Source organism: Condylura cristata, unplaced genomic scaffold (assembly GCF_000260355.1).
Source record: "Condylura cristata isolate star-nosed mole 26May11 unplaced genomic scaffold, ConCri1.0 scaffold00017, whole genome shotgun sequence".
In the NCBI taxonomy this organism is placed as follows: Eukaryota; Metazoa; Chordata; class Mammalia; order Eulipotyphla; family Talpidae; genus Condylura; species Condylura cristata.
In genome coordinates, this window is record NW_004567118.1 from 31935566 (window position 1) to 31950637 (window position 15072).

At 46.7% G+C, this 15072-nt stretch overlaps 2 protein-coding genes across 3 annotated transcripts in view; both read left to right on the top strand.

The window, feature by feature from the left end:
* Positions 1 to 9940, top strand: part of LOC101637453 (chromosome unknown open reading frame, human C17orf85) — a 31916-nt gene extending 21976 nt beyond the window's left edge. The window contains exons 10-14 of one of the 2 annotated variants that reach the window (XM_012726168.1): positions 599 to 890; positions 2439 to 2593; positions 3467 to 3628; positions 4421 to 4583; positions 5032 to 9940. In XM_012726168.1, the coding sequence (XP_012581622.1) occupies positions 599 to 890; positions 2439 to 2593; positions 3467 to 3628; positions 4421 to 4583; positions 5032 to 5140 (881 nt within the window). In that variant the 3' untranslated portion in view covers positions 5141 to 9940. Of the gene's footprint in view, positions 1 to 598; positions 891 to 2438; positions 2594 to 3466; positions 3629 to 4420 lie in introns of both variants that reach the window. The other variant, XM_004684760.2, reaches the window with a different exon arrangement.
* Positions 9941 to 14440: 4500 nt separating this feature from the next.
* ITGAE (integrin, alpha E (antigen CD103, human mucosal lymphocyte antigen 1; alpha polypeptide)) overlaps positions 14441 to 15072 on the top strand; it is a 55165-nt gene continuing 54533 nt past the window's right edge. The window contains exon 1 of the mRNA XM_012726094.1: positions 14441 to 14477. Coding sequence (XP_012581548.1) covers positions 14441 to 14477 — 37 coding nt within the window. The remainder of the gene's footprint in view (positions 14478 to 15072) is intronic.

Genomic DNA, 15072 nt, shown 5'->3' on the forward strand with positions numbered 1-15072 from the left:
CTAACAGGTATTCTCTGCATGGTGCATTTTACAACCTCCTTGTCCTTAGGAACCTGAACAGCTTTGGCATTTCTCTTGGGGGCCATTTTAAACAGTGAAATCACCCCCCCCCAAAATTCCTAGGAATGTGGAAAACATGGTCCTCAGTAGACTGACACTTGTGGATAATAGGAGAGAGCAAATAAGAAGGCAGAGTGTTGCTTTGTTGGACCAGCTGAGAACATGCATGTCTGTTGACTCGGACGTTTCACCCCTCTGTGCATATCCACAAATGACCCTGAAAGTGCTGCAGGTGTTGGTTTTGGCCTTGCAGATGCATTTGGCAGATTTGTAAATACAGAGTTTGTGAGTAATGATGATCAACTGTATTTTAGGTAACTTTAAAATGTTTCATATGCCTGTCAGAGCCTACTTTACCTAGCCATTTCCTGTTGTTGGTCTCAGAGTGGCAACCATTTAGCACTACTATAGATAGTACTCCAATTGGATCTCGGCCATGGGAACCCCATCTTCTAAGAAGGTCACTGACTTAGAATAGGAACTCGTATTTGTTAATTTCAGTGCTCTTCCTAAATTTTTTTTTAATTAAATTCCTTAGGACTAGTGAATGTTCCAGAAGAACCCATTGAAGAGGAGGAAGAGGAAGAAGAGGAGGAGGACCAGGACATGGATGCAGATGACAGGGTCGTGGTAGAGTACCACGAGGAGCTCCCAGCACTCAAGCAGACCCGGGAGCGGAGTGCTTCTCGGCGGTCCAGTGCCAGCAGCTCAGACTCCGATGAAATGGACTATGATCTAGAACTGAAAATGATTTCCACTCCTTCACCAAAGAAAAGCATGAAAATGACTATGTATGCTGATGAAGTGGAATCTCAGTTGAAAAATATTAGGTAAATCTATTTTCTTTTTGTAATGTTAGGTTTTAATTTAATTTTACACTCATTACAGCTTCCTCTTAATTTTATAATCACTTGTCCTAAATTTAGCCCTTTATAAAATTTGAATAAGTGTGTCCATTTTTTTCCTTCCAATATACAAAAGTCAGTCTTTGTTAGAAAAATGACAGATAACATCAGAAGTGAAGAACCTTCCAACTATGCATATACATAACACGTAGAAGCATATAGGTATAGAAATGAAGAGATGCTGTTTGTTATTTTGCATTATGCTTTTTCTGTTTATTATGCTGACACACATTACTGTCATTTTCCAACTACAGTAATTAATGTCTGTTGAAACTTTCATTTATTTAAATAGCCCATTATTATTATTATTATTTTATTTATTTGTGCATACAGAACTGGGGTGCAGGCCAGAGGCTCAGGGGCGGTGAGAGGCTTCACCGGGAGTGGGGAGCAGAACAGGCAGATCGACGAAGTACACTGCTGAGGGGAGCAGAGGGCGGGTCAGGAGAGGTCTGCCACGCCATGTGGTCACTTCCGGGGTAGGCGGGGTTCAAACTCATGCTGAAGTAGCTTTAGCTTCTCAGTGCTGTGCTTTAACCTGCTGCGCCACCAGGGAGGGCCTAAATAGTCCATTATTTGGTGGACGTTTAGGTTTTTATTTTCTCACTGTTGCTTACTGTTGTTGTAGATAAATTCCTCCTATAATAATTTGAACTGTATGGAAATTTGAAATTCTTCTTTGTACCAAGCAATATATACATGTTTTAATATGTGGTTTGGCTACATTTGCTTCCATGAAGGTTTTACTCACTACTGCCTATTGCCTCATCTACCTTTGATATTACCATTCTTTCTAATTTTTTCAAATTTTATGAGAAAAAAGAACATTATTTCAGTACGCCATTCTCTCACTACCAGTAGGGATGAATAGATTTCTGAGAGCAAGTAGCATGTGCACAGCGCACAGGGCGGAGTCACTGGTGTTCTCCCTAAATGTGCTTGGTGCTATATGAGGAACAAAAGTCAGACCGGCTTGTTTCTCTGGTTTTGTTCACATATTTATTAAGTTTTTGGAAAACTACTGATGGCAAAGGCTACCCGAATAATGCTGGTTCCTAGCACGGGAGTCGATCACTCTGTCAGAGCATTGTGCCCCTACAGGAGACGAGTGTAGACTCTGGTGTCTTGACTATAGTCAGATCACGGCCTGGGAGAGCAGCAAGCCTCGAGCCCTGTGAAGGACCCTCAGTGTCTCAAGAGACAGGGACGCGAAGCTACGTGCTCTGCGATAGCTTACAGATACCACGTGTGGGACTGTGCTCACGCCAGCAGCCAATTCACAGCAAGCAGGCCGACCGTGACTGTTACAGGCAAATGGCTTTCTGTGTATGACATTGGAGAGCAGATGCTGACCATATTAGATTGGGTTTCTTGTATTGTTTTCTCCAAAGCCCTGAGATTGTTGCATGAGTGTCTTTTCGTAGTTGAAGTTGGTTGACAGTGCCTGTTTTTTTCGTTTGTTTGTTTGTAAAGGAACTCCATGAGGGCAGATACTATATCCACAAGTAATATCAAAAACCGAATTGGTAACAAATTACCGCCTGAGAAGTTTGCAGATGTCCGACACCTGTTAGATGAGAAGCGTCAGCATACACGTCCAAGACCAGCGGGCAGCAGTACTAAATCAGGTATTATCACTCTGGGCTCATTCGAAGCTCTAGAAAGCAAAGCAGGACAGGAATGGAGAGTTGGGGAAAATCTGTAGACTGATGTAGTTTTTCTGATTCATCACTTACAAATTTCGGAGTAGGCATTGGAACTCTAGGACGTAAAACTTAATCAGACTTTTATGATACTCACTTTTAATATTTCTGTCCCAAACCATTTCTTTTACTCTGTATGTTTTTATTATACTTTATATGTAAGACTAATAGGAAATCCAAACTGATTGGTTTGGATTGTTGTATAAATGGTTAAGACTTTAAACTAGATAGCTTATATGCTGTCTTCTGTTTCATAAAGGTAACTTGGAGGCAAGTTAGGGTGAGCTAGAGCGTTAATTAAGTAAGGAGTCAGACTGTGGTGCCAAGAAAGACTGCACTGGGAAGACAGGGAGGAAAGGGAGAAAGCCAGGGGCCCAGGTGTGCGGGCACAGCTCAGGTAGAGGTGCTGTTCTCTAGGGCAGAAAGTGGGTGGGGAAGACCCTGGCACCTGGCTTGCGTGTTATTCTGGTGCTTTTCCATAGACATTTCTTATTTTTTCATATAACATTTTGTTGTTGCTGCTATCTTTAGTGGGAACTCAAGAGGAGAGGCAGATTTCTGGGGGGATTGGAAAAAATCAACTTTTTTTGGATATCTTCTCTTGATTCTTGGCTTTCCGTCCATTTCATTATATTGTGAAATGGAGAACCTCATCGACGCAGGCTTGGTTTGTGTCGAGAACCGTGTCTTCCCTGGGGAGATTTGGTACCAGGTCCTTAGCCTGTCTCATGCTGACAGTGTGGACAGTGAAATACACATCATCCTTGGTCACAGTAGTGCTTTTCTTTTTCTCTTTAGATATACGCCAGCGGTTGGGGAAAAGGCCACATTCTCCAGAAAAGTCTTTTGGTGGTAATCCAGTTGTGCGGAGAGAACCCTTTTCTGATGTGCATAGTAGGCTCGGTGTTCCCAGGCAGGACATTAAAGGCCTCTACTCTGATACTCGGGAGAAGAAATCAGGTTGGTGACACTTAAAACTCATTGAGGATGGGAATTAGATAGGGGAGAGGACAGCAGGTGTGGCCGGGACATTCTTCTCAATAGAAGGCAGGAAATAGCACAAACCAAAATAATATGCTTGCCTCCTCCATTTTAACCATTGTCATAACAATAATTTGGAACAGCATGGAAAATTTAGGGGAAAAACCCACCCCTGGTTCTTTCTGCTTAGCACAAAGACTTCTTAGTTCCTTGCGTGTTATTCTGGTGCTTTTCCATAGACATTTCTTATTTTTTCATATAACATTTTATTGCCATCATTTTTACATATCCTGCAGTCTTCATACATAGGACTTAATTATCTTATAGTGTGAAATATTATGAAATTTGAAATGTGTACTTCTCTATAGTTAGATATTTATAAAGTATATTAAAAAATTAAGGAATAGTGGGCATTATCTATGAAAGTTTAGAGAGTAGCAGACCTATCATCTTGTAAAATGTTCGAGCTGGGAATGATCTGGGCATCACTCTGGCCGAGTGAGGCTGTCCACAGGATGGCAAGTCACCGAGGGGCAGGTGGAGCATCAATAGCCACCCAGGTGATTCTGATGTGTCCCTGGGTCCAGACCCCTCAGTCTGCACAAAGAGGGCAGAATCCAGGGAAGTGTGATCACCTGTCCACGGCTGCAAGTAGATGCAAGTGCCTGGGCCCCCCGGTGTTTTCTGCTGAATTGGTGCTGGCAGCGCCCGTCCCTCAGCAGCCCGTCCCTCTAGTCACTGTCCAACTGAATGCCTTCTCGCTCCAAACAGGGAGTTTATGGACTCGCTTAGGATCCGCACCCAAGACCAAAGAGAAGAACATGAAGAAAATGGAGCACAGAGCGCCTGGCACTGAGGAAGATGACTCTGAGCTGCAAAGGGCATGGGGTGCTCTGATCAAGGAGAAAGAACAGTCTCGACAAAAGAAGAGCCGGTTAGATAACTTACCATCTCTCCAGATTGAAGTTAGTCGGGAAAGCAGCTCTGGCTCGGAGGCTGAGTCTTGATGGCCCTGAGCAGCTGCCCGGAAACCTGACATTCTTGCTCTGGGAGGGGCGCTGGTAGGAACCTCCCGGCTGGAGTCGGCGCCTCTCCCACTCTTAGCATACAGTCACCCTCAGCTCTTGCTGCTTCAGCGAGACTTCTTAGGAATGTGAAGCGTTTGAAGGGCATCTGTCGATCTTCTGCTGCAGTTAGAGTTCTGGGCCCTCAATTCTTTTCCCTTCACCCCCCAAGCTTTACCCTTTGAGGAAAAGGCAGCCCTCCAGATTTTGTAGAGGTTTTTCTTAATATTTTTAATGTGTCTTTTAAAAGAAATGTTTTACACAGTTCATCCAAAGAGCAGAGAACTGAACTTCTCACTATTGCCTTGGCCCTGACAGCTGTTACCAGCACCCTTTTCCCAAGAAAAGTCAATTCCCAGGTGCTTATTGGACAGCCTTCGAGGGGGAAGATGAGGGAAGCTGCCAGCTCACCCTTCCAGGACCCTAGTGTGGGGCCGAATCCCATGGACCTGCCCTCAGAGGTGCGCCAGTGTCGCCCAGGTAGATGAGAGACTCGGCGTGGTCGCGCCCACCCTCCCTGGGGACTCCGTTAGGGGCCTCTTGTTAGCCATCAGCTTGAAGTGAGGCTCAAGTTCAGTGCTGTGGGATTTTTAGGAACAAAAAACTGTGACTTCTGGATTTGGGGTGGATTTTTGTGCTAGGGGTGGGGTCATGGGTTCATGTTGAACAATTTTTAAGTCTGTATTATGTTAAAAAATATTAATGATTTAAAAGTTTAAATTTTTAATTTTTATATGTGAAAATACTTCCTGTTGGCTACAAGGGAAGCTCAAGTGGTGTCTTCTTACGTGCTGTTAAATATATATTATATACTTTAGAAGAAGGCAAAGAGAGGAGTCTCATTATTTTTAAATGACCCTAATTGTATAGTCTGTTGTACAGAGTTTAACTTGTTTCTTGGCCGCTGAAGGGGGACAAAAATCCATCCATCGGAGATGGCGTTCTCTTGTTTATTAAGGATCACTTTAGAAATGATACACTGATACTATCTTTCTGTCTCCAAGTTGTGGCATGTGAATACTTCTTCAGAACTGGCGAATAGCATAATATAGAACTTTTAGTTCAAGTTAATGTCTAACTGTCAGATTATGCTATCCCAGAAAGGTGGTAGATTACTTTGACTTCTTATCTGAGTTTTATTTTGAAGTAGTTAATGTTTGTATTTCTCTGCAGGCTTCAAACTAGGGTTTCACTTCTATTCACTAGAACTTTCAAGCGAGAGATGGTAAGCCCTTGTTTGTTTGTGATGTTTTCGGTCCTCATCCAGGGCAGCCCTGGATTCCAGGCGTCTTTGCCAGCGGCTGGGCAGATGGCGTCGTGGCTGCGCGCTCTGTGGCGCGACGGGACGTGGGGCTGTTGTTAGTGAAGTGGGACTCGTGAGCTGCAGTGACAGGGCACTGTTCCTACTTTGTGGGTCAGCCTTCTTTTCCTCCTTCCCCTCTGGAAAGACTAGAGCTCGTGAGCTGATTCTGCTTGCTCCGCTAGTTGAGACCTAAGGCTCAGGTTTCTCAGCTGCTCTTGCCCTGTGAAACACACCGCTGAGAGTCTGGACTTGGGGAGTTGGTAGAGTGAGCAGTGCACAGGCCTGGGAGTCAGAGCCCCGAATGCAGCCCCTTGCTCTGCTCCTCGGCCTGGGCCTCAGTTTAGTTACTTAGCAAATGGTTGGGTTGGCACCAGAGTCTCTGGCTCCTGTTGGTGCCTCGGTGGTGCTCTGCTCTGCCCATGCCTGGACTGCACGGGCTGCTGGCACTAGTTGCTGTTGCAGGTGGGGGGAAGCATCAAGGACACAGCTCAGGGCACCCCCCACCCCCCAGCCCCGTCTGACGTGCTAGTGCGTCTTTGTGACCAGGGTGCGTGGTCTCTGCTGTGCTCAGAAAATGCCCCTTCTTAGGCTTCTCTAGTGTGGCCCTTTCCCACCAGGTCATGCACATCTGCCCTGTGGCCTTTTTGCTCTCAGCAGTCTCTGGCTAGAGGTCAAGAAGACTTTCTGGAAGGATGGTGGTATGGAATTAAAACTGGGTCTTTAATATAACCAAGGAAAACACTTCCGTGACCTTTCCACAACTCTCAAAAACACACAGAACCCAGAAGAGTGTCTTTAAAGATTTATAGTTATTTCCCAAAGTTTTCAGCTTTTCCTGTCTCACTCTCCAGCCTACCCTCAAGCGTCCAGATCGTGCAGTTGCTTAGGTGTACCCTGGAGGCCACGGGCCTGATGCTGGCGTTGGAGGGTGGGGGGGCAGGCTAGTCCCCCGGCAGATAGCCTAGTATGATCTGGTCCTGGGCCCTCCTCAGCATGTGGGCAGCGGGGCTACATAGTTTTCCTGTGGGCAGGAACCTGAAATTTTAAAGTACGTTTTTGCTGCTTGATAATAATTACAGATACCTCATTTCTGTTTCCCACGCTCTCTTGGAAGAGGTAGCAACCACCCAGGAGAACTTGTGAAGCCCCCGTAGCCTTCTGTAGCCTAAGCCCAGAAAAACCTCCCCTAAGTTCAACTACTGTCTCCTTCCCCACCCCTGTGGTAACCTCCCCACTGGCCTCTTCCCTCTGCTTTCCTCCATTCTGATGTGGCAGCCGAGATAAACTTTTGTTGCTTATTGAGATGAGTTTATGTAGTGTATAGGTCCCCCTTTCAAAGTGTACCTCTCACTGGATTCTAGTCTACTCACAGAGTTGTACACGTCGCCACAGTCAATTTTAGAGCATTTCCATCACCAAGAAGAATCCGGACCGTGAGGAGGCGCGCCCCACGCCCCTGCTCTCCCTCCTGCTCAGGCAGCCACTAACTACTTTCTGTCTCTGAACATTTCATATAAACGGCATCATCCACTCTGGCCGTCTGTGACTGGCTTCTCTATTAAGCATCTTTGAGGTCTATCCATGTTGTGGCGTGTGTCAATAATTCATTTCTTTTTGAATCACGTGAATAATAATTCCTTTGGATGGCATAACACAGTTTATCCGTTTGCCTGTTAGTGGACAATTTGGGTTATTTTCATTTTCTGGCTATCAAAAACAAACACACACACACTATCCTGAACATCCTTAGACAGCTTGGGTGTGGACATGAGTTTTGTTGCTCTTGGGCTGTTTACCGAGACGTGGCAGTGCTTGGCCATAGGTAACTCTGTCGTGACCTCTTAAAGTTCTGCCAAACTATGTTTCCAAGCGATGGCATCATTTTCCAGTCTCCCCAGCAATATATTAGGGTTCCAGTTTTTCCACATCCTCATCAGCATTGGCTAATTTTCAGTGTGAATTGGTATCTTATTGTGGTTTTGATTTGCATTTCTCTGATGACTAATGATGTTGGGCATTTTTTCATGTGCTTTGGGATGAATTTTACTTATTCCCGTGCTTAAAACCCTTCTCAAACTTCACTAGTGTCTTTGGCATAAATTCTGAACTCTGATCACTGACAGGCTGACCAGGTAGTATCTCTGGTAGTATCTCTAGTCTCTGGTAGTATCTCTGGCTTGCTGTCCCTTCCTCCCTTGCTGTCTGCCCACTGGTTCTCTGGATCTGTCTGGACCTCACCACCTTTCCAGACTGCTCAGTGCTCTTCCCCTTCTGACACACTTCCCCAGCCCTCCTCGGCCTCTCCTTTTCACGTCATCCTCAAGTCTCAGACCTCTCCGTGATGTTACCCCTGACTTCAGAACCAGGTTGACCTGGCTGTGTTTCAGGGTACTACCTCGCAGTAGTGTCAGCTCCCTGCAGAGTAAGGGAAAATTGGAGTGTAGTCGGAATTCCTCCAGCAAAGCCCGGGAAGGTGCAGTGTGGAAGAGCAGCATGCTGCAGTGCGGCCTGAGTGTTTCCTACCCTGTGGCTTTGAGTGTGGCTTTTTTGGGTGAGTACCAGGCGAATGGTCAGCTTCCCTTTAGGGTCATGGTGTATGAACAACACTTATTTTTTAAGTGTTGGAATAGCACTCAAGTAAGCAGCTCACTTTGAAGAGACCCTTGGGAGCTGAGGCCACAGGAGCAGCAGCGACAAGCTTACCACAGGGTCATCTGCCCATCTGCTCAGTGAGTGGAAGAGCAGGCAGAGTGGCTTTTCCTTTTTCCTTATCTTTTTAAATTAAAAAATACTTTTTTTTTTTCAGGCAAATGCCGTCATGCTTGCCTCAGTAAGATGTGTGTCTAATGCCAGCTGTCTATCTGTAACCCCATGCCAGCAGACCTGTACCCTGGGTATAATTCCCTGTTACTCCTCTGTCTCCTTGCCAGACTGTAAGCTCCGGGAGCAGGGAGCACGTCTGTTTGTTCACGGGGCTGCCCCAGGCCTAGGGCCGCGCCTGACACCAGGCAGCTGCTCCGTGAATGTGTGATGCGTGTAGAACCCCCCCGCCCGGCCTCAGGAACAGCTCCTTTCCAAGGCCTTATTAGGCCAGTCCTTATTGTTCCACTTTGTACTCCCAATACTTTATTTTCATTTTTTTTCCTTCTAGCCTGTGAGCTCCTAGTGAGCAGGTATTTTCATGTTGTTACCGCTGTATTCTCCCACCAGGCTAGTCCAGAGTAAGCAGTGCATAAAAAGTGACAGAAAAGGAATGCATGGTGGTGACCCAGCCCAGCTCTGACACCTTTCTGCAGGCTAGTCTAACTAGCTGAGACCATCAGATTCAAAAAGAGGAAGATCATCTAGAAGTGTGCAAGCTGCTTATAAATGAAAGCAATCTCAACTGACCTCCGTAAAATTAAAATTGTGATGATTTATTTGCTTGAGCTAAGGCTTACCCATCTCTGTAAAGGAGTATCATGTAGGTAATCCAATATATAGTTTTAGAAAGCATTCACCTGCCCTGGGAGAAGAGGAAAGAAAGCCAGGGGTAGATGAGAGGACTCTTGTCCTGTTGGTGAGGAAAGTGAGGGCAGCCCAAGGAGACGAAGAGAAACTTTCCCTGCAGCACCTCTCTGCCAGCAGCGGCATTCTAACCTTGTGGTGAAATGCTGACGAGGCGATTTAGATGGCAGCTAGCAGCAAATCATGGCGTACAGATTAATCGCTGCACAAATAAGCTTGATGTATTAGCAATTGCTTTTAAACCTTCTATCACAAATTAGAACTGTCTGTGAGGCAGTTAAGCCATTCTTTCTTTTTAGAATTAAAAAGTCAATGTTTTTGGTAATCGTGAGAATAGCATACTTGCTTCAAAGAAGATTGTCACTGCATAATCTGATCAAGTAATCTACAACTTTTCTTATGTGTTTATAAAATAAATCTCAGAAAAGAAAAATACTGTAGCTTTTTATTTTATTTTTAATAATATGTTTATTTTTATATCATTTTGTGCATTTTAGCTTTTTATTTTTAAGTGAAACTGTGAACATTTCACAGAACTTGGATGTTCTTGGGAGTAATTAAGGAAATACTGACTCAAAAGCCTACTTCAAATTGTTGTAAGGCATTAAAGTGGGATTTTGCTATGCTATAAATACCACTCTAGAGCATGGGTGGTATTTAACCTACCAAAGTCATCCCCCAGTTCTCGAGGCCCTCTTCGGGTGACAGCTTCTTCAGTAGCTGAGACTTGGTTCCACTGTCAGCCTAGATCAGTGCGTGAGCGAGGACAGGAAGCCATCGCATCGGCAGGAGAGGAGACAGGCTCACCCAGCCCCTCTGCGGTCGTCGTGTGTACTCCTGTGATGAATCTCCCCTTGTCTTGGGTCAGGGTTCCCTCAGCCTGTGAGCAGGAAGCACTTCCACTCAAGGAGGGGAGAGAGAGTCAGGTGGGGTGGAACTGGGACTGAGGCATTGGAGATTCATTCTGTATCATACACCAGCTCTGAACAAGTCCTTTCACCTGTCTGAACCTCAGTTTCCCTGTCTGTCAAATGAAGGGCTTAACTGGGATGACTTCAGATTTCTTTCTTGTGAGTTCTAGGATCTTTTTTTTTTTAAGGATTTATTTATTCATACAGAATTGGGGTACAAGCCAGAAATGCGGAGGGTGAGAGGATTCACCAGAGACAGAGTGGGGAGCAGAACAGGCAGATCCATGAAGTACACTGCTGAGGGGAGCAGTGGTCACCTCCGGGGCAGGTAGGAATCGAACTCATGCGGAAGTGGCTTAAGCTTCTTCTCAGTGCGGTGCTTTAACCCGCTGCACCACCAGGGAGGGCCCGAGTTCTAGGATCTTTGCTGTACTTTCCCAAGGAACATCAGAGTGTAGGATGGACAGGAAGGGGGGGGGGGCGCAAGCAGGAGGCCTGAGCCCGCAGACTTGTTCCTGTGACCTAGTTTAACATTCCCTGCAGATCTGAAAGGACAGAGGTCCCCCCCCCCCACCATGCTCCCCTCCCCAACACAGGCACACAAACCAGGTTTATTTGGGAGATTTTTAAGGAGGTGGCCCTGTATTAGTTTAGGCTGCTGTAACAAAATGCCGTGGACTGGGAAGCTTATGCAGCAGAAATGTAGTTTCTCAGCATGCAGACTAGAAGCCCGAGATGGAGAGCCAGTGTGGTTGGGCTCTGGTGGGAGCCCTTCCTGGCTTGCACATCACCATCTGCCTGTGTACACACAGCCTTTCCTGGGTGTGGCTAATGAGACTTTGCATTCTTCTAAGGCCACCAAAACCTTTAGGATCTTAATTGTCTCCTAAAAGCACTGTCTCTAAATGCAGTAACATTGGGGGTTACAGTTCCAACTGTGAATTTGGGGGTGGCGTGGGAGGTGACACAATTCCTTCCATACCATCCAGTAGGAAGGAGCCTGATATGTTTGTACAATGAGTTCTCTGCTCTTTAAAAAACTCCCAAACTGGGAGACCATGGATCTGAAGACAGTAGGCTTTCTAGTGCTCCAGAGTTCTTCTAGAGACGTAAACCACTGTGCTTCTCACCCTGCTGTGACTAGCCACGCGGTCTGGGGAGGATGGCCTCACCTAGCTTGCCTGTAAAATTGGCATGGCTCACTGGGGTGACTGGGCACCGAAGGGGTTCGCAGGGCAGGCCAGGCCGCTGGCTCTGGCACTCCCTCCTGGGGTGACTCTGCTCTTCGGTCTCTGGCTCTGCCCACAGCTGCAGTCCTCCTCTCGCCTCAGAATTGTCCTCCTCCTCCTAAATTCCTTCTTCCCAGTCCCCTTTTCCCAGCTTCCTGGGGCTCGGGCATATATTATTAAAATCCTGTGTGTGGAGCCCGAGGCGGGGTGGTGAGAACAGCACCCACCTCTCTGTTGAGTCACGCACTGGTGCTCTTGATTCTTAAAGACAGCCCCTTTTTACCTCCTGCTGAACATGTCTTCTCTATCAGGTGACTGTTTCAACTTACTGCTTTGGAAATAATTTCAAAATTACAGAACAGCTTCAGGGGTAGAACAAAGAACATTTTATTACTCATTCTTTCCCTCCGCTCCTTCCCAATTCTGCCCCTCAATCAGAACTGTGAACTATTCAAGTTATATCCCTTTACCCCCTAAAGATAGACTTACTAAAAAAAAAAAAAAAAGGAACTTCTCTTATATGACCATAGTATAATTAATAAATTCAGGAAATGTATAATTTTGTTGAAGCTATAGTTCATGTTTCAGTTTTGTCAACTGTCCCAATAATGTTGTTCATTTATCTATTTATATTGGTATCATGGACATATCTAACACTAGTTTCAGGTATACAACATGAGTTGACATTGGTGCTTTTATCACCCCAGTAAGTCCAGTTAACATCTCTTATCACATAGTTACAAAATTTCTTTTTCCAGTAACTTTTTTTAAGGCAGTTTATTTCCTGGTCTAGGATCCAGTCCAGGATTAACAGCACATTTAATTATCTTTAATTTCCTTTAATCTGGAACAATCGCTTAGCCTTTCTTCTTCTTTTAAGATCTTGACGCCTTTGGAGGAGTCATTCTAGCTATGTTATGGAAAACCCCTCAGCTGGGGCTGTTTAAAGTGCAGTGAGATAAGCAGCCATTCCCCGCACCTTTTGATGCATATGCTCTTGCGCTGGTGCTGGGAATGGGAGTGTCACGCAGCACTGCCTGACTGTCCTTGGGGCCTTAGGCTTGGGTTGTGAGGAAAGCAGCTGTCAGGTGGGCTTGAAGCGCCCTGTATGTGCATGGTTAGGGGTGTGCCGTGCTGGCGCCGACGAGTTGGGTGAATACATTTCAGATGGATACGGGATGAGTCAGCATTCTGGAAGTCTCCAAGATGCAGAAAATGACCCTACACCCAGTCATCAACGTTCCCTGGTCTCCTGAGATGTCTTGAAGCTCTTATTCCAAACTGAAGTCTCGCTTCTCAGAAATCTTGACTGAGTTACAGTCCTGGACTCTAGCCTTGGGTTACTGTCATCTTGGGCCATCGTTGGGGAGAGGAGTCCCAGCCAAACTGCCCCTGGACTTCTGAACAGTGTGAGGAGGGAGGAGAGCTCACCTCCCTGGAGTGGTGAGGGCTTGCTGTCTGCCCTGCCTGACAGGTTAAATGCCCTTTGGGTGGTCTTCACCAGGATCTGGCAAGTAAGTCATCAGACCTGGGATTTGGCTCTTTTCACTGTTTTTTTCTGTTGGATGGTGTGCAACGGATGTACTAATGGCGAATTATGATCTCTACTCAACTGCGTAAACCAGGGAGTGATTATTCTAGCCATAGATACTTTGTCAGATCAAAACAGGTAATGCAAACATGTTTTAAATGTCATCAAATCTTCATAAAACTGAGAAGCATGCATTCAACATAAGAAACAAAATAAACTTGATTTTCATATAGCATTAAGAACACCATTGTCTGCCTGTAGTAGCACATATTAATGCTTCAAAGCGCTCTCCCTAGGATGCAGACATTCACATGAGGCACAGAATCTGCTTTTTGAAATGTAAATTAAAATTAAATAAAATTTCAAATTCTGTTCCTCAGTTGCACTGGTGACATTTCAAGGGCTCAGTAGCCACATGTGACTGGCAGCTACCACGCTGGACAGTGCAGATCTAGAACATCATCGCAGAGATCTGCTGGAAAGCCAGCAACCTGGGGAGGGGGGGGAGGTGCCGCTGCCTTCTGAGACAAAATTTGTCACATGGAAAATTTGACAAGCCGTGAAGTTAGTATTTAAGCGTGACTGCATACTTAGCAATGCATTCTCTTAGATGCTGGGTTAAGTCAAAGGTGCTCTGAAGGATATACAGAATTTTACTTTTACTTTTCTGGTAGGTCAGAGCTCTGTCAAACTGGCTTCAACATGCTATGGTGTAGCCAGGTTTTAGAGACAAAGCCCAAGCTGGACTGAGGCTGTGGTTTCAGTTAGTGTGTGGGGGTCTCTCACCTGACCAAGAGCTTGAATGCACAGCTTGGTGTGGGAGCCCCACTTTTGGCAGTGAGGGCAGTCTGGAAGGGGAGCCCCACTCACTGGCGAGCAACCTCACCAACAATTCTGGGCTGGGAGCTGGATTATGATGTCTGCTGGCAGCTTCTGGGGCAGGCAGTGGATGGGGACTCACATGGAGATAGACAACTGGGTCAAAGCTGCCCCTCCACCTCAAACCTTGCTGCCCGACACCCAGAACTATGTTCCTATGTTCCCAGCACAAAGCCTGGCTCTCCAAGCTTTGAAAGTGTGGGGAGTGGAGGTTGGTTGTAAGTTACCAGGACCCAGCCCACACCTGCCCAAGCAGCTGGCAGCCAGCTTTGTAGGGTGGGCCTGACTCCCTCAGTCCCCGCCTCCTACCGTAAGCAAGCCGAGGGGAAGCTGAGCTGAGGCCCCCGCCACTGCTTCTGCTCCAGCTATGAGGTGGATCTTCCACACCCTGCTCTACGTGACCAGTAAGTTGCCCTCTCCTCCTACCCTGACAGGTCTGTCTTTGTCTGTCTGGTGGGCTCAGTCAGGGCCAGGTCAGGGAAAGTGGGGCACTCCTCCAGGGAAGTGCTCTTCCTGTGCCCGGTCGGATCCCCAGGCTTCCTGTGCTTTCAGACTCCAGAGCGCTACTGCCTATGCCTCCTCCAGCCTCCTGCCCCACCTGGGCCTTCTCCCTGTGGCACCCCCCTGGGTAGGTCCTCCGTCTGGCTGAGGTCTCCACCCTGGTGGAGGCTACCCACCCTTCTATTAAAGATGGGTTCAGCTGATAAGGGCAGAGACCCAGTGAGAACGAGCATTGACGAGACTGGGGGTGTGTGTGTGGTAGAGGGCGAAGGCTTTGGGGGACTGGCTTCCTGTTCCCGATGTTAGAGCCAGTATTAGAATGTGGGGGTGTGGGAAGCCACTTGGGCTGCACCTGCCCCATTGACACAGCGAGTCTCAGGAGGCTGCCGGGATGGTCCTGCCTAGCGGCCTGGGCAGGCTCCTCTGGGCCCCCACCCTGATCAGAAACTTGACAAAACTGTGAGGTAGTTGGGGGGGGGGGGGCGGGACCAGAGCTAT